This window comes from Artibeus jamaicensis, unplaced genomic scaffold (genome assembly GCF_021234435.1).
Source record: "Artibeus jamaicensis isolate MK-2021 breed Jamaican fruit bat unplaced genomic scaffold, CSHL_Jam_final contig_511, whole genome shotgun sequence".
Classification (NCBI taxonomy): Eukaryota; Metazoa; Chordata; class Mammalia; order Chiroptera; family Phyllostomidae; genus Artibeus; species Artibeus jamaicensis.
In genome coordinates, this window is record NW_026521866.1 from 450,799 (window position 1) to 475,779 (window position 24,981).

Here is a 24,981-nt window from a genome sequence, read left to right on the forward strand (position 1 = left end):
CTAAACCTTCCAAGGATGAGTGTAACTGGTTCAACCACTTCTGTCTTTTCATTTGCAAATATCTCTCTTCTGTGACATGATTAGCAGCATTGGCTCCTTTGTTTTCTGTAAAGGTAACCACCTGAAGCAACCTGTGCACAGTAAATGAGGACCATCTTGTAATGTGCTGAGAAACCCAATAAAGTCTGGTCATGGCGAGGGCCACAGCTTGTGCTCCCCTTGAGAGAAAAGCCTTGCTGTCCCTTTTCCTCCACAGGACTCGGTAGTCCGTGTGAATATCTCACTTCATCCAAAATGACACAGACACTGTGTGTCCGCATCAGGTAGCCTTTAAAAGTATAATTTAGTCCTGGCTGGTGTGGCTCAGTGGGTTGAGTGCCAGCCTGCAAACCGAAAGATTGTTGGTTCAATTCCCAGCTGGTGCATGTGCCAGCGTTGAGGGTTAGGTCCCCAGTTGGGGTCATATAGGAGATAATCAGTCTATGTTTCTCTTGCACATCAATGTTTTTCTCCCTCCCTTCTCCTCTCTCTGAAATAAAAATCTTTTTAAAAATAAAAGTATAATTTAGCTTTTAAAAGTATAATGTTCTTGCCATGGCCAAGTGGGTTAGTTGGTTGGAACATCATCCCCTACGCCAAAAAGTTGTGTGTTTGATTCCCAGCTAAGGCACACACCTAGGTTGCGAGTTCAGTCCCTGGTTGGGGCACATATGGGAGGCAACCAGTAGATGTTTCTCTCTCACATTCTTTTTCTCTTAAATCAATTTTTAAAAAAAATATATAATCACAAAAAATCCAGACAAGTCTATCCCAGTTGTTATTACTATTAAACAACCTACCCCAAAACATAGTGGTTTAAAACAGTAATAATCATTTAATTAGCTCATAAGCCTGCATTTTGGGTGTGATTCTTTGGGGTAGCTCTTTTCTATACATAGTGTTAGCTAGGACAGTTTGAAAGCTGGAGCTAATTAAACATTTTTTCAACTCTTCCTTTTGTAGCAAGCCTTTTTGAAAAAGTTTTCTGTGGTCACTATCTCTAATTCTTTTCTGCCATTTTCTTTTTATAAAAATATATTTTAAAAGAATTCATTTTAAAATAATCTCAAATGTAGAGAAAGTTTGCCAGAAGGGTAAAAAAGACTTCCTTATCCTCATACCTCAGTTCCCCAGTTCTTAACATTAGTGAATTTGCTCCACTGTTTAGTAACCCTGGCTCTCTCCCTTTTCCTGTACACACACACACTCACGCACACATACATGTATGGCCACACACCCCCATAATCATTCTTTTCTTTTGAACATGTAGAAGCCTGACTTTACGGATGATGTCCCATCACTACTAAATACCCCAGTCTGTATTTTCCAACAAGGACATTCTCCTGCATAAGTAGCATATAGCCCTCCAAGTCAGAAATCCAACAGCATTGCCACCCAATCCACAAACCCCATTTATATTTTTCCAACTGTCTCAACAGTATCTCTTGTTTCCTTCTGGTCCAGGATCTTACCCATTTAGTTACCCTGTCTGTTCATACTCATTCAATCTGAAATAGTCTCTTAGTCTTTCCCTAGACAGTTTAATGACTAAAATCCATACATTATATAGGATGACCCTCAACTTTGATCCACCTAAGGTTGACTGATGATCATACTTAAGTCATACTTTCTTGGCAACAACATCACTGAAATGAATCTATGCAGTACATCACTGGCAATGTTAACCTTGATCTTGTGGTTGCACTGGTGTCTGCAGATTTTTCCACATTAGTATATTGTAGAGAGTTTTCCAAGAGTACATCCATATGTTCTTTCTCAAACCTCCACCCACTAGCCTTACCATCCACTGACAACTTCATCTGAATCACACACCTCTATGATGGGTGCCAAATGGTAACTTTCTATTTTCTTCATTTCTTCTGCATGTATCCATTGGCACTCTAGTAAAAGATAGAGCTTTCCATTCTTCTCCATGTACCAACTCATTAATTTATAACATAAGGACTTATCAGTTTCTATTTTATTCACAAAATGGTGATCCATTTCTATCATTTATTTTAGTATTAAATTATCTGTTTGGCCAGTGGAGGAGCCCCTTCAGTTTGTCTTTTGTGTTTTCTTGACACATCCCATCATTCTGTTCTTGCTGGCATATAAAGGGTCGTTTGTACGTTCCCTGATCCATCCCTAGACTCTCTCTTTTCTCTAAGGACTTCTAGTTCCTCTTCGTGGAGGCCGGGTACAACATATGGGCACTCAGTGTGCTTGAGGCTGCTGGAGCGTCATCACTTCTAGGCCCACTCAGCAAAAAAAGCTAGAAAATATGTATAATGCCAGATGTCACATAATTTTAATATGTTGGAGTTTTGATTACAGGGCAATAACAGCTTATGGCATTACAATTAGTGAGAAGAATAAACTTAATTCTCTTTGCTCCTCCAACCCCTAGGTATGTGTAATCCTCGAAATTATAGTGATACACCTCCAACTTCAAAGAGCACGGTGGAGGAGCTTCATGAGCCAATCCCTTCTCTCTTCCGGGCACTCACAGAAGGAGACACTCAGTTGAATTGGAACATCGTTTCCTTCCCTGTTGCAGAAGAACTTTCCCATCATGAGAATCTAGTTTCATTTTTAGAAACTGTAAACCAACCACACCACCAAAATGTGTCTGTTCCCAGCAATAATGTTCATTCACCTTACTCCAGTGACAAAGGTAATTGCCAACAATTGACTTTTTCTGTTCTGCCCCCTCACTCTCTGTGGGGTCTGTGAAACCTATATTATGATTATCTTTTTAGAGCAGCTTTTTGGTTTTGAGTTTGTATAGCCTTAACTAAATTCTAGACATCAATAACCCCAAACCCCTGAGTAGATAAGGAGGCATGTCAAGCATATTGTCACAACTCCTTCATATTCTCAGTGATAAAAACTGTATTGGAAGACAGATATATGGTCCCAATATTTGTATTAGACTTTAATTGTCCTTTTCAAAAGATGGCAACAGTACTGCTTACCTAATACAGTATTAGTATTGCTTACCATTAGGTAACATTCAAAGTAGCCTTGGAAATTGGGTTTTTATAATAGCTCTGGTATCAAAATGACGCTAGGTTATTAGCTAAATTTCCTTATAAGCAAGCCAGTATTACAGACATCTGATTTCCGGGTAAACTAACCACACTCAGTTCCCTGCAAATGAGTACTGTTGGTCAGGAGGGAAACTAAATGAGAGAACAACACATACAACTTTGAGAACTATATTAGAGAACACTTAATAGTAAATATAGGTCATACCTTAATTTTGCAATATAAAAGGCATGTGACTTTTAAAGTCCGATTTTTTAAAATAAAAGGCTCTACACAGTTTTACTGTGGAAGAATAAAGCAATTACAAAAATTACAATTATTTCTTAAAATATCAGGTGAATTATGCATAAACAGTACAATGTGTGCTTTTTTTTTAATTTGGCTTTTTGTCGTGGTCTTCATTTCTATCCTACCTGTCTAAAATAGTATGACCTTTGGCTATCAACAGATAAGCAAAATAGCTGTTGTTAATCATACTCAAAGTAAGAGTTCTTATTTCCTTTTAAGTTAAAGTACTTTATAAGACAAATTCTAGATCTTAGAAAATGTCATAAGTGAATGGAATGTGTCTTGCTACTATTTTCCCCATGATTATAATGTAAATAATCAACATAATAGATATTAGATAATAATTCATAAAATTTTCTCAAAGATTATTTAAAGTCATGAAATAGTAATTAGGAAGCTAATTCCTAGAAACATGAACTATCCTTCAAGATAGAACTGAAGGCTCTCCTCTGTGACACCTTGTCTACGTGCCCCTTCTCCCAGGTACAGGTAGCCACTTCCTACTTCTTCTCCCACATCTACAGTTTGATTTGTTGTCTGCTCACTTATAGGTCTCCCATTTTCTACTTAGTTCTTTGAATTCTCTGATTACCCTTTGGGTCCCTAATGGCTATGCCCTAGGAGATGTTTAATAAATACTAGTTGAATAAATACTGAAGTTTGGTAAGTACCAGTCACTTAGAGATTTAAACGCTCCCTGTCCTGTCCTCTGTTAACCCCCGGTGTAGTGCTGTGCTAGCCTCCTCAGTTTCCCTCTTTAGCCAGATCCCATCTTCTATACTCAGTGGTGGTTCCGCTGTCTTCTGATGCCACCTGTCCCCTGAAGCTGGGCTTGCTCCACTCCATCCCTGTGTACACCATCTCCTTGTGACATTTTGTGTTTTGTTATCTGGTAGCTTTGCTTTTAATTCTTCCTAAAACGAGTCAAGTTTTTTTCATTAAGCTTTCCCTTACTATCCAGACCCTTGGTGATTATCAGTTCTATAAATGGTTCTGTAAAATAACTTAGCCATTAACCATATACTTTCTATTAATGGTTTTTATTGTCATTACTTCAGGTACCCTAACCTTCTTTAGTCATATGGGGTTAACCACCAGGAGAACTTAAATTTGAAACAATCAAAAGTGGTTGCTTGGAAACCAGGAGAAATTATTATGAATAATAATGAGTATTTCCTAATAGTTAATACTGAATTATGCTAAGATTGCTAGTCATTTAGCATCATTTGAATTACTTATTTTATTTTATTGTAAGTTCTCTGAGTAACTTTAGCACAGTATTTTTCAAACTTCTTTTAGCTAGCAAATTCTCTCTTCACAGGACATCTTATCAGAAATGCCCAGTTTAAAAAGCACAACTGTGACACATGGCAAATGTTGTGGAGCCCAGACTAACTTTCAGATCAGAGTCTGAGGTCTGTAAAGTGACTAAGTAAGCCCTTTGCATTCTTCAGCTGGAGTGGAAGACTCTGGCTTTCTTCCCAATCTACTTAACAAATGTGATCTTTTTTCCTGTACTTCATCCATTGTTCAGTACAGACTAGCAATAAGAGAACTAAGATAAAACAACTGTTAATAATAGTCAGCTAAGTACTAAAGTATTTCATATTTTTCTTATTTCTTGATTTGAAATCTTAATTTTTTATTTTTCAGAACACATGTGTACTGTGGTTTATTTCGATGACTGCATGTCCATACATCAGTGTAAAATATCCTGTGAGTCCATGGGGGCATCCAAATACCGCTGGTTCCATAATGCCTGCTGCGAGTGTATTGGCCCGGAATGTATTGACTATGGTAGTAAAACTGTCAAATGTATGAACTGCATGTTTTAGAGAAGGCGAAGAAATAGAAACCAAAGCAATTGAGTAAAAAAAAAAGTATGAAAAGCTATTTTCTGAGCTGGTTAAATCAGAATGCCAGCAGGTTAAGAAGATATAAATAACTTGTGCTGAGTTACCTTTAAAATATGTCAAATCCAGCAATGTGTTAAATTATGATAACTGATCATATTGATTTTACTGTCCACTAGCAATAAGCCCCTTCCTCTTTACACATGTACAGCTTTGGTTGTATGAGAAGCATTTGCACAGAGAACACCTTGAAAATTCTGAGGTTTCTAACATAAAGCCTGATGTCATTTTCTTCTAACATTCCAAAAGTGTTTTGTTTTGGAAGTGTTAGAGCATGCTGACGTAAGTTATGATTTCTTCATGCACTACTCCTAGGACACTGAGTTTTTATAGTTGTATGCCATTCTCCACTGCCTTGTATTGCTTATCTGTTCTGTAAATAGGGTAGATACTGAAATATGTTACCCTGAAACCCATTAAAATCAGCATAGAAAGCTTAATTTCAAACCTTTTAATGTTGGTTTTAGAAAGTAAATGCTTACTATGTTTTACAATTTAAAATTTGAACATAGAATCCATCCTATAACACAAATACTTTAGGGAAAGCTTCAAGGAAAGTTCCTTCTTCTCTTCTATCCCCCTGCCCAAAGTGCTGATGTAGGTAGTAATGAAGAGTCTGTATCAAGAATTTCAGGGCATACCTGTGAGGCTGTTAAATATACTGCCAGCATAAGTAGTTAGGAAGTTAAAGCATTTCTCTGACTTAAGTTACCAGCTTAAGTTAAAGAGCACTAGGAATGGCAAATGAATGTTAGGTCAGACTCCACCTAGAGAGCGAGGAAACAGTTTGTCCCTTGTAAAGAAATGGTGGAGCTGGAAGGTGAAGCCGCACTCAAGCAAAGAGTGCGCCTGCTCAGCCTCAGCGGAGGATGAATGGTAGGAGGGGCTAAAGAAGAGAATGCGTGGTGTGGACCGGGGAGGTTGAAAATGCTGGGGATACTAATGGGAAACAAACTAAAAACTATTTACATTAATTATTTTGTTATCTTGTAATCTTTCTTTTAGGTTTATATCTAGACCATATGTTCTTATTAAACAAGTATAGTTATACATTAGGAGGTTAAGATGATGAAACCAAAAAAAATCTTTTTTCAAGATGTTAACTTCAAATATACTACAGAACATTTTTGTCAACTTCTTATATAATGTTTCAATAAAAATAAGCTTAGATACTATGTGCCCTTCATAGTAATAAAATTGCAATCCTGAAGCATCTAAACATATTTATATTACAGACTCTTAACTTTATAAAATTATTAATTTCTCAAATAGGACATATTTGAATTACATGTAACTTTTTAGGAATACCTCTTTGTATGTCTAAATATTTTAGTACATAAACATAGCTAATGGTCTTAGACACTTTGTATTCATTATCTGAACAGTAATTACAAGATCATATGTAATATTATGATTAACCATCATAAAGTTTGAAGCCTTAATACCTTTTCTGCTCTTTTAGATAAACCTAGTGAATATTCAAGGCTTTTTGTAAAGTTGAAATTTAGCTTTTGGATGTATTTTTTGAATAGGAAAACATTGGGATATTCTTTTCTTACTTTTACCTAGAATGCCTCTGTTTAAAAGTGCCTTGAAAACATTTTAGGTCCTGTTCTTCATTAATACCAATAGAAGGTGAAGGTTTTCTTCAACTTGAGAAAGTTTGAAAGGAATCTGTGGCCAGCTGATCCATTTCAACTTTGCATGCTTTCAAAGTAGCTTCCCATATACCTGTGAATAGAAGAATACTTATGTGTTTATTGACAACATGCTTAATGTTTCCTTAAATACAGCAACAAATTTTTAAAACTGCATTTATTGTGTTTTTTAGGTCTTCATCACATGTTTTAACTGACTTTTCTTACCTCTGTTTCTCCCACTAGAAATGGTCCCTAAGCAGGGATAAGTGTGATGCTTAATTTGTCTAGTGTGTAAAAGTGTTGAAAGACGGAGTTCACCTGAAAGATTCCATGTCCGATTTCGACTATCAATATGTTTTCAAACTAAAAGTATAATATTTGGGAAGTTAGTAGCTCCACTAAAATTTAGACCTTTTACTACCATTGTAAGCACAATTTACTTCTGTGTAGAAGTTCTGATTTAAAAAATTGTTTTTAATCAAAAAGCATATCCTTTTTAATAACTAGATTAAAAAACACTAAATTTTAAATCAGTAGGTATGATAAAAGCAGTATATGAAAGGTTCTTTCCTATAGTAAAACATGTCCTTGCTGGAAAGTTTTTCTGTCCCCACCTGTTCCCCTAATAGTATCTGATTATTACTGAAACTATAGTGGCACCAAATCAAGTGGTAATTCAAATAAAATATCCGTTTACAGAGAATGCCATAAAGGAGAGACCTTCATTAAGAAATACAATTTCTAAGGTTTCCGAAAACAAATTGAAGAGATGTTAGAATATTTGAACAATTATTTATAAATCACAATAGCATTAAAATGGAGAAGAAAAATGAAACTTCTGGGAAAATGAGGTAAATATATAAATAAACATATTTAAAGTTTGTTTCTATGGAAGCTTCTTTGAATATTTTTAAATCTATTATGCATTCCCCTGAGCCTATGTTTATTATATTTTAATAATCTACAACATATAAAATTACATATTTTTTCTTTGGTTGTGCCTATAAACAAAAAAGTATTTTAATAAAAAATTGAAATGAGTGCGTTATGTTTTTTGTTAACTTCAGCAGAGAACATCAGAATAGGTTTGACATATCTGTCTAGTGAAGTTACTTTTTTAAAGATTTTATGTATTTACTTTTAGGGAAAGGGGAAGGGAGGGAGAAAGAGAGGTAGAGGAACCACAATGTGAAAGAGAAACCTCGATCTGTTTCCTCTCATTGACTGGTTGCCTCTCACATACCCCCTGCTGAGGAATGGCCCCCCAACCCAGGCATTTGCCCTGATTGAGAAGCAAACCAGCTGCCTTTTGGCTTGCAGGCCAGCACTCAACCCACTGAGCCACACCAGCCAGGGCCAAAGTTAATGTTTAAGGAATCAGCCAAAGCATGTCCCCTTCTCTCTGGATGTCCCTACAGATTCTGTTGAAGCAAAGGAACTAGAACAGTTTGCTTTCTGCTTTTTCAAAATATATTTTATTCCGATACAGGGGGACCTTTGAAATGAAATAATTAATTTAATTAATTATTGCCTAGGAAAAGGCAACTGTGGGCTCAGGAGCTAGGGCTTGTTGTGAACTGCCAAGTCTTAAACCTCTAGCCTCTTCTAAGGCATGCTGAGGCTGGGGCAGTCTGTAGATCTTCTCTCTCTGGGCCCCAGAGTCACTGGCACTGTCCCCTGCCCCCAGCCAAATTCCCTAGAGCAGGTGAGACTTCTGAAGACAAAAGGCAGGTTGTCTGTGTTGCTCTACTTCCTACTGTGTAACTCAAACTCTCGGAGGTAAAGGAGCGAAAAGACCTTGCTATTTGTTCTCCTTGATCCAAGGGTCTTCTGATGCCAACCAGCCTTACAAGAACTATCTGGAGGTTGGAAGGAAGTACAGAAAGGTCAGTGTAGGAAAATAACTCTCATCTCTCCTGTAGTCATTCTTGCAGGATATTTTTAGAATTGAGATCTATAGGCTGTACACTCATGGTAAAAATCAGTGTAATTTTACAGACTCTATATTTTGACAGCCTGATGGATGGGGGATCTAGAGGGCCGAAAATTCAAAAAGGCGGATTATCAGCTTGAGTGACTCAAGGGAATGACAGATCTGACAAATTGGGGGTGTAGAATTAATTTCAAGAAAGAGTACACTTGGTAAGAAAAGTTGGTTTTTTTGCTGACGATGTCCATGGCAGTTTTCATGTGGAGCTGAGAGACAAAGAGGGTTAACCCGGAGATGCAGAGCTGAGAGGGACTATCTCTAAGCTGGAACAGTTGGCAGACGCCAGACAGCTGCCAGCTGCGGCACACTTGGTCTCGTCAGGCTGCTCCACACCTGGCATGTTTTGGTTTCCTAAGGCAGCAGACATGCCCTTAGCTGTGAGTATTAGGAGTTATGACTCAGACCTTTTAGATTTTTCCAGTAAAAAAATTAATTTATTTCACATTCTTTTACTTTGAAGTCTGTGCTGCAAGGATGGAGCCAGCAGTGATTCTTTTGAGATGAGAATGCTTAGAGCAGCAGCAAAGAGAAAAATTTCTGCCCTCCCACACTGGTGCTGGGACTCAGAAGCCTATAGAAGTTGCAGAAGCCCCACCAGTCGTGGGCACAGAAATTCCCTCACTTGACTGAAGGTAGCTACTGCAGTTAGACATAGTCACCACTGAAATATCTTTAGGGCAAAAATTGCATTGCTGACCCTCCTAACTTCTACACTCCACGCTGCAGCAGAGTGGGATGTTCTAACACACGTGTGCAGGCCATCGCTGCACCATCCCATTTCAAATTGAACAAATATTAAGGTCTTTTCGCTCCTTTACCTCCGAGAGTTTGAGTTGCACAGTAGGAAGTAGAGCAACACAGACAACCTGCCTTTTGTCTTCAGAAGTCTCACCTGCTCTAGGGGATTTGGCTGGGGGCAGGGGACAGTGCCAGTGACTCTGGGACCCAGAGAGAGAAGATCTACAGACTGCCCCAGCCTCAGCATGCCTTAGAAGAGGCTAGAGGTTTAAGGCTTGGTAGTTCACAACAAGCCCTAGCTCCTGAGCCCACAGTTGCCTTTTCCTAGAGGTTTCAATTTAAGAATATTAGCAGCTCAGCTCAGCCCTTATTGTCCAGGGCCTCCCAAATTTGCCTCTAGGATTATGTGAGACCCAAGCAAAATAGGTGGCAGATACTGTCTCATGGCAGACATTTGGTGGGATGGGGCTTAGAATTAGATATTATTAGATTTAAAGAAAAGAATGAGGTGTCAAATGCTGCGCCCCTGGGTCTGTGGAATGGCAACGCTACTCCAAGCTTCATCAACCCGGGCCGCCTCAGCATTTCCTACCATGTTCTCTTGAGCTCTCTCCAGTTTCCTCGCTATTTGCTGAACCCTTCCACAGAACTCCAAGCTCATTCCACCTTCAGGTTTTACGTAAGTCGTTTCCTTTGCTATGTCTTGTTTTTTATGCAAATTTTGGCTGCTGCTTCTCATTCAGATCTCAGCTCAAATATTTCCATCACCATTTTTAAAAAGGCAACCCCTTCCTTCATCACCCCAATCCTACTACCCTGTTTTATTTGTTTAACAGCAGGTAAGTCTCCAAAAGTATTTATTGGTTACTTATCTCTCTTCTCTACTAGCATAAAGGTAGGGACCTTATTTCTCCTGTTTAGCACTACCTTAAACACAGTTCCTCAGCACCCTGAAACAGCAGGCACAAACTGTTTTATGGATAAATGAAGGACAGTGCATCATATTATACGTCTGCAACTCTTCAGCACACCTTTTAGGGCCCCACTCCAGTCCTGCCAGGCCTGCCTGAGACCTCTTCATTTCACAGCCCCACTGCAGTCCCACTGAGCTGCATCAGCCCCCCTGGGAATGCTTCCATCAACCTGGGACACTTTTCCCTCTGCGCCCTTCCCTCACCCTCTTCACTGACTCACTCACACAGGTCTCAACTTAATTAGCCTTCATTATTCTAGATCCTCCAAATCATTCCAAGGTTGAAAACCAGGTTTCTATTAAGGAAGATAATTAATTATGATTTGTTATGACTTCAGTAGAAACGGATACCAGAGAACCAATGACACCAATTGAAAACAAATAGAGGCCAGATTAGATGGCAAGACTTGAGCCAAGATTTAGCCAGACGTCCCCCCCCCCCCCCCCCCGCCACAAAACAGCAACAACACATGGCCTAAAGCATGGCCTGCCCCTGGAGGAGCAAGACAAAATGTGTGTTCCTTATGGACAACTGACTACCAAGAGGAAAAGCATGTCCCGTCTCCCCACATTTGCTAATCAAGTTATAACTCTGTCCCCTACCCAGGGTGGAGGGGTGGGGATGGTGGTAATAAAAATACAGGGCAGAGAAAAGCCCATATGTGCACTAAATTATATCCCGCCTGGGAAGGAAACATCGGGGTCAGGGAAAAAGTGTTCTCAACAAGTAGTCCCATAACCCAGGTCCTTTAAGTCCAAATTACACACATTACCTACATCTTCCCAAGTTTTCAGAGAAGTCTGCACATCCCATTGAGGTTAATAAAAAAATTGGACTTTGCATATCTCTGGTTATTACGTTTTTGTCTTATACTCTATGTACCCTCTGATGACATCTTCAAGTATGGAATGTCTTTAAGCAAAAACTCTCAAGAACTTATAACCTGATAGAATCTTGAATCTTTTCGTGTTCCAAAGATCATACAACTTTTTTTGATCCTCACACGAGGATATGCTTATTGATTTTAGAGAAGAAGGGAGAAGAGAGAGAGAAACATTAATGTAAGAGAGACATCGATCAATCATTTGCCTCCCGTATACACCCCCACTGGGGATTGAACTTGCAATGTTTTGGTGTGTGAGACAACACTCCAAACAACTGAGCCCCTGGGCCAGGGCCAAAGGTCATGCAGCTTTTAGGATTTGGGTTATCTCAAGATGACTGACTAACTAGTGGCACAACTTTGAGTTCTTTCTCTAGCTAAAGGTTTTGCCAGAGTAGCATTCTGATGTGTTTAATTTCAGCGGGTAAACTTTGATGTCTTCTTCACTCATGGTGGTCTATTTTGCATATGTTTTAAACTTTCGGAGTGTGAGCTTGTGCTCAACATGACTTTGTGCTATTCCCAAGAGGCCCGGATTGTAGATATATACTTTCTGGAAAGATTTTTATTTGCATCTGCAGCTACTCCCGGAGATTACTAATCCAGAAAACCTTGATGTGAATTTCTTGGTTTATAGGAGTTAAGTATACACATCAGTAGAAGACATTTGAACTACAGAGCTGCATGAAGGTTTGCTCGTGATCATGTACTCTCGGGGAGACATTTGCTCCATCCGGAGCTCAGAACAGCATAGATAGTTGTTCTTTTGTCCTTTGTTCTCCCATTGCCAGAGGGAGGATGTTTTCCAGTCCATATTTTTTGGAAACTCTTGAAAGGATCTCAGCTTCCTGGGCAGCGGGGAGGGCCTCTGTGCTGTAATCCCTAAATTGTGTGGGCCTATACTTCATCCTCTGTCTTCTTGCCCAATAAGGTTCCAGTCTCTTGGTTACTGAGATTAGCCAACACCCCCAGGACAGGAGTAACAACTGTGCCAATCTGGCTTTTAGCTTCAGCATTACGTTTTATTTTTTGATCTGGAGAACTGCCTTAATTTTCGTAAACTTAGCTTTATATTTTTTAAAAGATTAATTATGTTTCATCAGCATTTCTTACTGGTTTTCATCAGGAATTTTTTTCCAGTCTGCAATTTACTGGGGAAAGAACTTTGAATACTTACTTTTCAATATAAAAATGTATATGTTAGTAAGGTTGAGGATTCAAAGGCGGATAGTGTCAAGAATTCAAATTTCTGGTAGACATTACCTGGGGTAACGTTCTTCTCACTATGACCGCTTAGTGGCCTCTCCTGTGTTGTAATTAGCAGGCATCCAGTCACAGCTGCTGTCTACACGCCTGATCTCAGGGAGGACAGCCTATCTCTAGCTCAGGAATCTGAAAGTTGAAGATAGACATCCAGAAACCCAGGCACCTCTCTGGAGAAACGTTCTACCGGTGACATGCTCTAGAGTTGACATACGTACTGCCCTTCCCAATTTAATACCTTTAATTCAGGAAGTTACCCCAACAACCTTCCAGTTAAATGCTTGATCTTTCTTTAGAATCTATTTCTGTTGCTTGTACCAATACTAAATTTCTTAGAAAGTACATTTAAAATCAGGTTTGGGATATTAAAACATAAGTGATACTGTGATTAAAGCAGTGTGGTACTGGTATATTAACAGGCATACCTATGGCATAAGTCTGAAAATAGTTCCAAATGCATAAAATGTGAAGTATAAGGTGGTCTTACATGCCAGTGGAGAATTGTTAAATGTGGAAGCAATTGGATAACTAACAGTCTTAGTCGGTTTGGGCTGCCATTACAAATACCATAGATTGGATGGCACAAAAAAACAAACATCTATTTTTTCACAGTTCTGGACATTGGAAAGTCTGAGGTCAGGATGTCAGTATGGCCAAGTTTTTGGTGAGGGCCCTCTTCCTGATTAAGTGCTCACATGGTCTTTGCTTGGTGTGTACACACAGAGAAAGGGGTTTTCTGTCTTTTTTTTTTAATCCTCACCCAAGGATATATTTATTGATTTTAGAGAGAGGGGAGGGGAGGGGGAGAGGGAGAAAGAGAAAGACAGAAACATCCATCAGTTGCTTCCTGTACACCCCGCAACTGGGGATCAAACCCATAATGTAGGTATGTTCCCTGACCAGGAATTGAACACACAGACCTTTTGGTGTACAGGATGATGCCCCACCCAACTGAGCCACCTGGCCAGGGCTCTGTCTCTTCCTTTTATAAGGACATCAATCTCATCACTGGGGTTCTACTAATATGACCTCGTATAAACCCAGTTACCTCCCAAAGGCTCCATCTCCAGACTAGCACATGAGGATTAGGGCTTCAACCTATGAACTTTGGGAACAGCACAAACATTCAATCCATAGTGTTAACCATCTAAAAAATAATAAAACAAGAATAACACCTCACATCTTATAACAAAGCAATTCCATATCAATCGAAGATCTAGATACAAAAAAATTTAAACTGCGCAATTTCCCCCAATAGAGTTAATGTTTAATCTTAGTGTAAGGGAGGCCTTTCTAATTTATAATTAAAAAATTTTTAAGCCAGTAAAAATTGATACATTTTACTACAAAGCCAAAATCTGAATTTGGAAATTTTTTAAAAAGACAGCATAAACAATGAAAAGACATGAAAAAAATGGGAAGATTTTCTTGAGAAGTCAGTAATAAAATGAATAACAACTTGATTTAAAAAATAGTTGAAAGTATATAAATGGACTATTAAAAGAAACAGGAGATGCCAATGACTATAAAGATTCTCAACCTCTCTCAAAGTTTAAGAAATGCAAATTAGGATATGAACACAAAAACATGGAAATAGCATATTCATCTATCAAATTGGCAATGGTCAGCATTTTTCATCTGTAAAATTGAGTGTTAATCTAAAAATAATTTGGGAGACAACAAGCGTTTATTGTTCTTTGTGAAGCCCTGATTGAGGCACAAACCCAAATATTGTTCCAATTAGGAGGCAAGGCAAGGGTTATATATGAAAAAGAGAAGAACGATTACGTCAGTGAAGAGGAACAAATTAATGAAAGGGAAAAATTACAAGGAAGACATTTCTATAGGTGCAAAAAAGCTAACTGATGTTAATCTAAAGAATGTCTTTCATTTTCAGTCCATTACATATAGTATCTACTTTCTTGTTATCTTTGCATAGAGTAGTGTGGAATACAGTGTTGTGTTAGGGCCACTTTGTTAGGGCAAAGATTATTTGCCCAGTTTTAATATTCCAAAGATATGCAATGTAGTTCCTCTAGGACAGCAGCTCCTACTTCATTTTAAAGTGGTTCCATTTACATTATTGTTTTATTACAGTGTTTAAAAAGCCATACAACACTTGATATTGAAGAGATCATGACAAACCAGTCACACATCATTTATGGGAATGCAGTTTTTTACAACATCTTTAGAGGGGAGGGGTCCATTTGGCACATAGGCATTGACTCAGCTATTTCACGTCTGGCAGTTTATCCTACAGATAGAATATACACATGTGGTACTTGGCATTGTTTGTAATGCAAAATATTGGACCTACATGTTCAACAGTGGTACCTGGTGAATTATAGGACATTCTTATAATGCAGTATTATGAAAAATAATGGGTAATCTCTAAGATATATATTTTGTTTTTATTTTTTATTTTCAAGTATATATTTTTGATTATGCTATCACAGTTGTCCTAATTTTTCCCCTTTGTTCCCCTCTACCCAGTACCCCCCTTACCTCCAGCAGTGCCTCCCCTTAGTTTATGTCCATGGGTCATGCATGTAAGTTCTTTGGCTTCTCCACTTTCTGTATTATTCTCAACATCCCCCTATTTTGTACCTACCAGTTATGCTTTTTAATCCCTGCATTTTCCCCCTATTCCCCACTTTCCCCATCCAAGCTGATAACCCTCCAAATTATCTCCATACCTATGATTCTCTTCCTGTCCTGGTTGTTTGCTTAGTTTTTTTTTTTTTGTTTTTTATTTTTGTTTTTATTTTTTTAGATGCAGTTGTTGATAGTTGTGAATATGTTGCCTTTTTAAGGCAACATACTTTTGATCATACTTTTGTTCATACTTTTGATCTTCTTTTTCTTAAATAAGTCCCTTTAACATTTCATATAATAAAGACTTAGTAGTGATGAACTCCTTTAGTTTTGCCTTGTTTGGGAAGCACTTTATCTGCCCTTCCATTCTAAATGATAGCTTTGCTGGATAGAGCAATGTAGGTTGTAGGTCCTTGCTTTTCATTACTTTGAATACTTCTTGCCTGCAAAGTTTCTTTTGAGAAATCAGTTGATAGTCTTATAGGAACTCTTTTGTAGGTAACTCTCTACTTTTCTCTTGCTGCTTTTAGGATTCTGTCTTTATCTTTTACATTTGGCATTTTAATTATGATGTGTCTTGGTGTGGTCCTCTTTGTGTCCAACTTGCTAGGGACTCTGTGCTTCCTGGACTTGTATGTCTATTTCCTTCACCAAATTAAGGAAGTTTTCTTTCATTGTTTTTTAAAAAAAAGTTTTTGATTCTTGCTTTTCCTCTTCTCCTTCTGGCATCCCTATGACTCAGATGTTGACATGTTTGGATATGTCCCAGAATCTTCTTATACTATCCATGGGTTGTTTTTTTTTTTTGAATTCTTGTTTCTTCTTTCTGTTCTGGTTGAATTCTTATTTCTTCCTTATGTTCCAAATTGTTGATTTGAATCCCAGCTTCCTTCCCTTGACTGTTGGTTCTCTATAGATTTTTATTTCACTTAGTGTAATCTTCACTTCTTTATACTATTGCCATACTCAGTAATTTCTTTGAGCATCCTGATTATCAGTGTTTTGAACTCTGCATCTGACAGGTTGGCTGTCTCCATTTCATTTAGTTCTTTTTATGGAATTTTGATCTGTTCCTACATTTGGGCCATATTTCTCTGTCTCCTCAATTTGGCAGCCTCCCTGTGTTTGTTTCTGTGTGCTGTGTGGGGCAGAGCCTTAGGTAATTGTCACCATGGTGCAGCTCACTTCACTGCTTTGTGGCTCTGTGTGGGAGGTAGGGCTGGAAGAGGGGATTGTGTTTCTGTCTGGCTTCTGGGGGTTTGCCTGGCACCTGCCCCGTTTCCAGTTACATCACCCACTCTCCGTATGCCACTGGCGCCTTTCCAGCTGTTGTCTTGGTGTTGGATCCCAGAGTGGGTGGGTTTGCTATTATTTATGACCATGCAGTCCTTTAAGCAAAGTTTCCTGAAAATCCAGCAGTTTCTTCTGCTTCTCCAACATCCACTGGTTTTTACAGGCAGAAGTTATAGGGGGTTATCTTCCTGATGCTGGAATCCTGGGCTGTGTGGTTTGTACTAGGGCTGAGATCACTTGCTCCCAACGTATCCCTCCCAGTTTTTATCTCCTGCGCATGAATGTGGGGCCACCTGTGCCCATTCCAACACTGCTGTTCTGCACCACACCATGTCTCCTCACCTCTCTACCCTGTCTCCATATCTCTGCCCCTCCTACCCACCTGAATGAATGTGGCTTCTTTAAATCCCTGGTTGTTGGATTTCCATACAGTTTGGTTTTCTGACAATTCTGGGTGTTTGTTTGTTTTGAGATTTAGTTGTACTTCCTTCTTGTGATTGTACAGGAGGCGAAGTGTGTCTACTTACCCTTCCATTTTGACCAGAAGTCCTCTAAGATATGTTATTAACAGAAAAAAAGCAAGGTGTAAAACTATGTATAATAATCTACAATTTGTTTAAAACAGAGAACAATCATGTACATATTTTCTTGTATACAAACAAAAATGGGGAGAGTCACAAGAAAATGAAAATATACTGGCTGCTTCCAGAGGCTCTGTATCCTTTTGTAACTTTGAATTGTGAGAATGTATTACTTTTCAATAAATAAATAACTAAAATTTAAATTTAAAAAAGACATGAACAGAAATTTTTTTAAAACAATTTTGTGCCCTGGCTGGAATAGATCAGTGGATTGAGCACAGTCCTACAAACCAAAGGACTGCGATTTGATTCCCAGTCAGGGCACATGCCTGGGTTGTAGGCCAGTTCCCAGCAGGGGACCCACGAAAGGCAACCATACGTTAATATTTCTCTCCTTCTCACCTTCCCTTCCCCTCTAAAGAGAAATAAAATCTTTAAAAAAAACAATTTTGCAGCACTCCAAAAATGTTATTACATATGCAGAGTCTCTAATAAAAATGTTAAAATATGAGGGCGACAAAATGCTCACTGAGTGTTTGGTCATAACTGATCCTACACTGTGGATCTAGTCATATCTTTGGTGGACAGTGATATATATTCACTTATCAAATTCTCATAAATAGTTTCCACATAGGATCTAAGATTTGAGTGATAAGATTTTTAGGATGGATAGTCCTATGGTTTGCACCTTGTACTACTGTGGGATTTACTTCTTTGTCATTACAGAGTTCAAGAGTATAAATTCAGTTCATACATTTATTGAAACAGCTGTGGTCCACTTCCTTAAACTAATCAGAACCTATAAAAACACCAGTAAGAAACTCCAAACCTTGATTTTAAAATTCCACACGAATGACCTTTAACAAGAATGCATTTGGGATCACATAAAACACCTTAACCAACAGTTTCATCTGTTGGTTGCATTTGTAATCTTTGAAACTATGGCCTTCCACAGCGTGCTACCTTCCCTGTTCCTCCTGCCCCCAAAATGGGACCTTCTTTACATTCTTTTTTAAAAATATATTCTATTGGTTATGCTATTACAGTTGTCCCATTCCCCCCCTTCATTCCCCTCCACCCTGCACGCCCGCTCCCACCCACATTCCCCCTCTTTAGTTTATGTGTCATAAGTTCTTTAGCTTCTACATTTCCCACACCCAATTTATTTGCCCTCCCCCTATTTTCTGCCTACTATCTATGCTACTTATTCTCTGTACCTTTTCCCGCTCTCTCCTCCTCCCACTCCCCTGTTGCTTACCCTCCATGTGATCTTTATTTCTATGGTTTGCTCCTGATCTAGCTGTCCTCTTAGTCTGCTTTTGTTTCAGATGTGGTTGTTAATAACTGTAAGTTTGCTGTCTTTTCACTGTTCATCTTTTTTATCTTCTTTTTCTTAGATAAGTCCCTTTAACATTTCATATAATAAGGGTTTGGAGATGATGAACTCCTTGAATTTGACCTTATCTGAGAAGCACTTTATCTGTCCTTCCATTCTAAATGAAAGCTTTGCTGGATAGATCAATCTTGGTTGTAGGTCTTTGGGTTTCATAACTTGGAATACCTCTTTCCAGCCCCTTCTTGCCTGTAAGGTCTCTTTTGAGAAATCCACTGACAGTCTGATGGGGACTCCTTTGTAGGTGTCCCCTTACCTCTTGCTGCTTCTAGAATTCTCTCCTTCATTTTAATCTTGGCTAATGTAATTATGATGTGCCTTGATGTGTTCCTCCTTGGGTCCACCTTTGGGAGTCTTTGAGCTTTCTGGACTTCCTGGAAGTCTATTTTCTTTGGCAGATTGGGGAAGTTCTCCTTCGTTATTGGTTCAGATAACTTTTCCACTTGTTGCTCTTCCTCTTCCCCTTCTGGTACCCCTGTAATTCAGATGTTGGAATGTTTAAAGATGTCTTGGAGGTTCCTAAACCTCTCCTCATTTTTTTGAATTCTTGTTTCTTCATTCTTTTCTGTTTGGTTGTTTCTTTCTTCCTTCTGGCCCACTTCATTGATTTGAGTCCCATTTTTCTTCCCATCACTATTGGTTCTCTGTGCATTTTCCTTCATTTCACTTAGTGTAGCCTTCATTTTTTCATCTAATTTGCAACCCAAATCAACCAGTTCTGTGAGCATCCTGATCACTAGTGCTTTGAACTGTGCATCTGATAGGTTGGCTATCTCTTGGTCACTTTGAACTATTGGCTCTGGGGATTTGATCTGTTCTTCTGTTTGAACCTTTTTTTTTTTTTGTCTGGTCATGTCTGTTATATAGAGAAGGGCAGAGCCTCAGGTGTTTGCCAGGGTGGGGCAACCTGCCCCCCACCCTGTAGCTGGGTTGTGACACTGTATGTTGGGGTGGGGTCAAAGAAGGAGCAATAGTGTTTGTTCTGCTCTCTCACATTTCAGTCCCTTCTGCTGCTTCCCACAAGCAAATTGGGGTCTTCTGATGCTGGTTCCCAGGTGTGTGGGTTTGTGTATGTTCTAGGACCCTGTGGGTCTCTCCAACGAACTCTCCTGTGAGGCTGGGAGTCTTTCCCGGCACCTGAGCCCCCACGAGTGTTTTCAATCAGTGCTTTTAGGCTTTATTTCCCATCGCTAGGGCCCTGGGTTACACAGTCTGTCTCACTGCCTGGTTTCCCCCGGTTTATCTGCATGCAAATGTGGGACTGTGGTCAGCCAGCCACCTTGCATGCCTCACTGGGTCTGCTCATTGCCACCCTGTGCCCAGGGTCTGCCAACTGCCACCTATGTGCTCGGGTTTCCAGCTACAGCTTTTTCCTGCTGCGGCCTCTCTCCACCAGCCGCCGACTCTGCCCCTCTTATTAGTCTGGATGAATGGTTGTTGGACTTACGTACAGTTCAATTTTCTGTCTGTTCTAGTTATTTTTTTTACTTCTAAATTTTTGTTATCCTTAATGTTGGTTGTGCAAGGAGGCACAGTGTGTCTACTTATGCCTCCATCTTGGCCAGAAGTCCCCTCCTTTACATTCTTGACATAGAATTTCCTTGCTGTTGGCAGTTTTATAAAGAACTCAGTCCATTTAGGAGGACCCAGTGCTCCCTGGGTAAGGAGGAGGAACATGAGTGTGTAATCACTTTAAGGTAATTGTTAATTTATTAAAGCAAACTTTATCTTTCAGAGTGTTCACAACTCTCCCCTTTTGTAAGTTTTTCTGAACAGACACACCAGATTTTCTCCGAGGGACCTTTTTACATAAGACCAGAACTTGGAACAAAGAGTTTGTTCTAGAAGAGCCCCTGAGCACAGACTCTAAACTAATTCTTAGGACGGCAGCGGGGTGCCAAGCTGCTCACACTTCAGAAATGGATCTCCCCTCTTGAAAGAACACAGTCTCTTACTGATTAGGAATTTTGAACGAAATTTGAGAGTTGCAGATGCTCAGTAATTCTGGAGAGAGAATTATACAGCAGGTACCTTCCCGCTCGCTACAGAGCGGTGCTGGTGAGTGACATGAGGGGCGCTCACTCAGGCACTCTGTCCTCCAGTCACCAAACATCCATGTCTTTTTGTCAAAAGACTGCCACTCTTCTTCTCTCTTTGGTATCAAGATAAAAAGAAAGAAATAAACATTCACTGAGAGTAGAGGAAAAGAGAAATTTATTTTTCATTTAATGCTTGATTTTCCTGATAATAGTAGGTTCATAAAATGGATGGAAAAAGCAACAACACATAATTGAATCGTTTTTAAATTAAGATTTGTCTGTTGGGAAGCAAGAGTACAGAGCAGACAGGCCTGGCAGGCCAGAGCTGGAGTTCTTCACTGTGTGTTTCAAGCCCAAACTTGAAGCGGAGCGACAGCAGCCAGAAGCGTCATCACTGCAGGTTCTGCCAGGTGTGGGCAGGAGCACCCACCATTTGGAGCTTATCACTGATGACTGTGTTCCAGGGTGGTGCCAGGTCACCAGTGTGGAACCACATCCTTTGTCATTTCCAGTTTAGTTAGGTTCATGTGTTGTTACTTACGTGTGTTACTCATGTTGATTACACCTTAAACTGCCCTGCTGGCCACAGCACTAAGGGACTAAGTCACAGTAACCCGTATTCACCGTGCTAATTGGATCAGGGAGCACAGGGATGACAAAGCAGACTAATTTTCATTGGCTTGCTAATAATGATGCTGGATGCACAAGATGGGCCGTGGTATTCTCTCTTGGGTATTAGAACTAGAAGCTGTTGACTGGTGGCCAGCAGCAGAGACTTCCCAAAAGAATCACATCAGGAGGACCCACAGAGCCCTGATGGGTCCTATGCAAGCTGAAATTGTGAAGGGACAGAAAATCCAAGTAGCAGCTCTGAGAAAGAAAGGTAGGGCAGTGAGAGGTAGCTGGCCCGTTACAGTGGCAAAGGGAACCCTCAGGAGCACAGGCTTCTCCTGCTTGCTGGGGCCTCTAGACCTGACTTGATTCCAGAATGTACCCTTGTACAGGTGTTTCCTTGCAGTGAATCTCTGGTTTTCTCTGGAGAAATTTTAGTCTCTGTTTTATATAGCTCCAAATTCTAAGTACTAAAATGTTCTGTTAGTCTTGTTTTCTCTAAACAAATCCATGTACTTTTTCTTAAGAAACTGGATCAGACTGAAATGCTATTTTTTTAAACTTGACAATGGATTATGAGGATTCTCCTATATATCACATTAGAGAATTTCCTGAAGGTACCCACACTTCTGAATAGCTGTCATCACAAAGAAAGTCCAATTTGCTGCCATCCTACTAAAAAAATATCATTGGCCACAGAAACCCACCACAAATTTGCATGAAATTCTTTCCAAGTCTGCTTTCCTTGGGGCCCCTCCACCCCCAGCCCTTGGGTATTTATTGTCCTTCTAGTAGGTGCCCGGAGCTCTGACAACCATTCTCTTCTTTCTCAATTTAAAACCAACTTTTTAATAGCAGGAACCTATTGGAGCTGTCAAAAGAACAGAAAACAAGCCCAACGAGTATGAAGCATAACTTACAGTTCTATTTGTTCTTTGACATTTTAAAAATACCAAATCTGTCATCAAGATAAAAAAAAGAAACAAACCTAGCACTCTGGTATAACTCAAGTGAACATGACCAGGCAATTGAGCCATCTCGTGGGCTGTTATGAAAAACGGCCTTTCAGATGACATTTAGTCACCTTTTGCCGACAACTTTCAGGCTTTAAACATCTGCTCTTTCTCTCTCTCTTTTTCTTTCTTTCTTTCTTTCTTTCTTTCTTTCTTTCTTTCTTTCTTTCTTTCTTTCTTTCTTTCTTTCTTTCCTTCCTTCCTTCCTTCCTTCCTTCCTTCCTTCCTTCCTTCCTTCCTTCCTTCCTTCCTTCCTTCCTTCCTCCCTCCCTCCCTCCCTCCCTCCCTCCCTCTTTCTTTCTTCCTTCCTTCATCCCTCTCTCCCTTCCTTCCCTCCTTCCATTTCTTTCTTTTTTTAGGAATTGCTGGGTCGAAAGGCAGACCCATTTTTATTCCTTTGATTTAACTCCATACTGCTTCCCACAGTGGCTGCCACCAGGCTGCATTCCCACCAACAGTGCAAAAAAGGTTCCCCTTTCTCCACATCCTCACCAGCACCGGTTTGTTGATTAATTGATGGTAGCCATTCTGACAGGTGTGAGGTGATATCTCATTGTGGTAATTTGCATATCCCTGTTGATTAGTGACATTGAGCACCTTTTCATTTGTCTATTGGCCATCTGTATGTCCTCTTTGGGGAAGTGGCTCTTCAGGTCCTTTGCCCATTTTTTAATTGGGTTGTTTGGTTTTTTGGTGTTGAGTTTTGTAAGTACTTTATAAATTTTGGATTTTAACCCCTTATCAGATGTATTGGCAAATATATGCTCCCAGTCTGTGGGTTGTCCTTTATTTTGTTAATGATTTGCTGGGCTGTGCAAAAACTTTTTAGTTTGATCTAGTCTTATGTATTTATTCTTTTTCTTTTGTTTCCCTCGAATGCGGAGACATTTCCCATTAAATATTACTAAAAACAATGTCTAAAATTTTTCTGCCTGAGTTTTCTTCTAGAATTTTTATGGTTTTGGGTCTAATATTTAAATCTTTTATCCATTTTGAATTTATTTTTGTTGTGTGAGAAGGTGGCCTAATTTGAATTTTCTGCACATATCTGTCCAATTTTCCCAACACTACCTATTGAATAAGCTATCTTTAGCTCATTGTATGAGCTTGCTTCCTCTGTCCAATATTAATGGACTATAAAGATGTGGGTTTATTTCTGGGCTCTCTATTCTGTTCCATTGATCTATGTGTTTGTTTTTATGCCAGTACCATGCTGTTTTGATTACTATGGCCTTGTAGTATAGTTTGATATTAGGTGATATGGTTCCTCCAACTTTGTTCTTTCTGAGGATGACTATAGCTATGTGGGGCATTTAGTTGTTACACATAAATTTTTGAAATATTTGTTCTAGTTCTGTGAAATACATCATTGGAATCTTGATAGGGATTGTGTTGAATCTATAAATTGCTTTGTGTAGTAGGGGTATTTTAATGGTGTTAATTCTTTCTATCTATGAACACAGTATGTGCTTCCACATATTTGCATCTTTTCAATTTATTTCTTCAGTGTCTTGTAATTTCCTGAGCACAGGACTCCATAGCAGCTGCAGCCTGAAGATACATTAGTGTCACTGCAGCCTTGGACCTAAAGACCCTGATGTAGGGAGCCCCAGGACCTTTCAGGTGCTGTGGAAGCATTGCTGTCCCTCAGTCCCTCCTTGGCTTGTTGATTGCACAGCTGCCTGGGGGCCTCTACCTCTGACCATTGCTGACCTTGGCCGAGCTCCCTATTGATCTCTGTGTTACAGGGATGTGATGAGCATCCATTTGTGTTACAGGGATGTGATGAGCACTGCTCCATCACTGCTTTAGAGGGCCTTGCCAGGAGCTCCTATGGTTGAACACTGAACACAGTTTCTAAGAAATGTCCATTGTACTTGACCTCTAGATGTTCACTCTTGGTTGCCAGGACCCTCCTTCATTTGCTTTGTCAAAGTACACACACAGCCTCTGAGGACAGCTTTTCTATCATTCCTGCTTCACAGTTTGGTTGTGAGGCTGTGTCATAGGGAGATTTCTGTGCCATGTTACCGTCACCACCTGGCATGCACTTTACTCTCATGCTCAACTAATGTTTGTTCCTGTCCTTTCCCCTTCACAATTTCTCTGGGGTCATTTAGAAGACTGGAGAAAATAAAGAAATCAGGAGACTATAATGCTGGCATTATTCCAAGGCAATGTGTCTCAGATGAGTGGCAGGGAAAAATGTGTTAAATGTTACTCACTTCTCACAGTGTCTGCACCTGGAATTACCTGATGGTCACACAGGTTATGCAGTTGTCAAAACTTACCAGGCTTGCCCTGGCTGGTGTAGCTTAGTGCTGGTGAGTACGGGCCTGTGAACCAGAGGATCACAGTTCGATTCCCAATCAGGGCACATGTCTGGGTTGCAGGCCAGTTCCCAGCAGGGGATGCAAGAGAGACAACCATACATTGATATTTCTCTCCCTTTTTCCTTCCCTTCCCCTCTAAAGATAAATAAATAAAATCTTTAAAAAAAAACACAACTTACCAGGCTGAACATTAACACCTATGTATTTGGTCATATGTTCATTATGTCCTCATTTTTTTTCAAGAAAAATTAAACCAGATCTGTGGCTGTGTCATGTGCATGAGCCCTGTAGGGCCAGGGAGGCACTGGCTGCTGTGTGAGGAGGAGGCTGGAGCCTCAGCTTA

General features: G+C 39.6%; 1 protein-coding gene across 2 annotated transcripts in view; it reads left to right on the top strand.

The window, feature by feature from the left end:
• TWSG1 (twisted gastrulation BMP signaling modulator 1) overlaps positions 1 to 7,919 on the top strand; it is an 85,462-nt gene extending 77,543 nt beyond the window's left edge. For both annotated transcript variants that reach the window (XM_037134070.2, XM_053668849.1), the window contains exons 4-5: positions 2,450 to 2,716; positions 5,032 to 7,919. In XM_037134070.2, coding sequence (XP_036989965.2) covers positions 2,450 to 2,716; positions 5,032 to 5,213 — 449 coding nt within the window. In that variant the 3' untranslated portion in view covers positions 5,214 to 7,919. The remainder of the gene's footprint in view (positions 1 to 2,449; positions 2,717 to 5,031) is intronic.
• Positions 7,920 to 24,981: the final 17,062 nt, after the last annotated feature.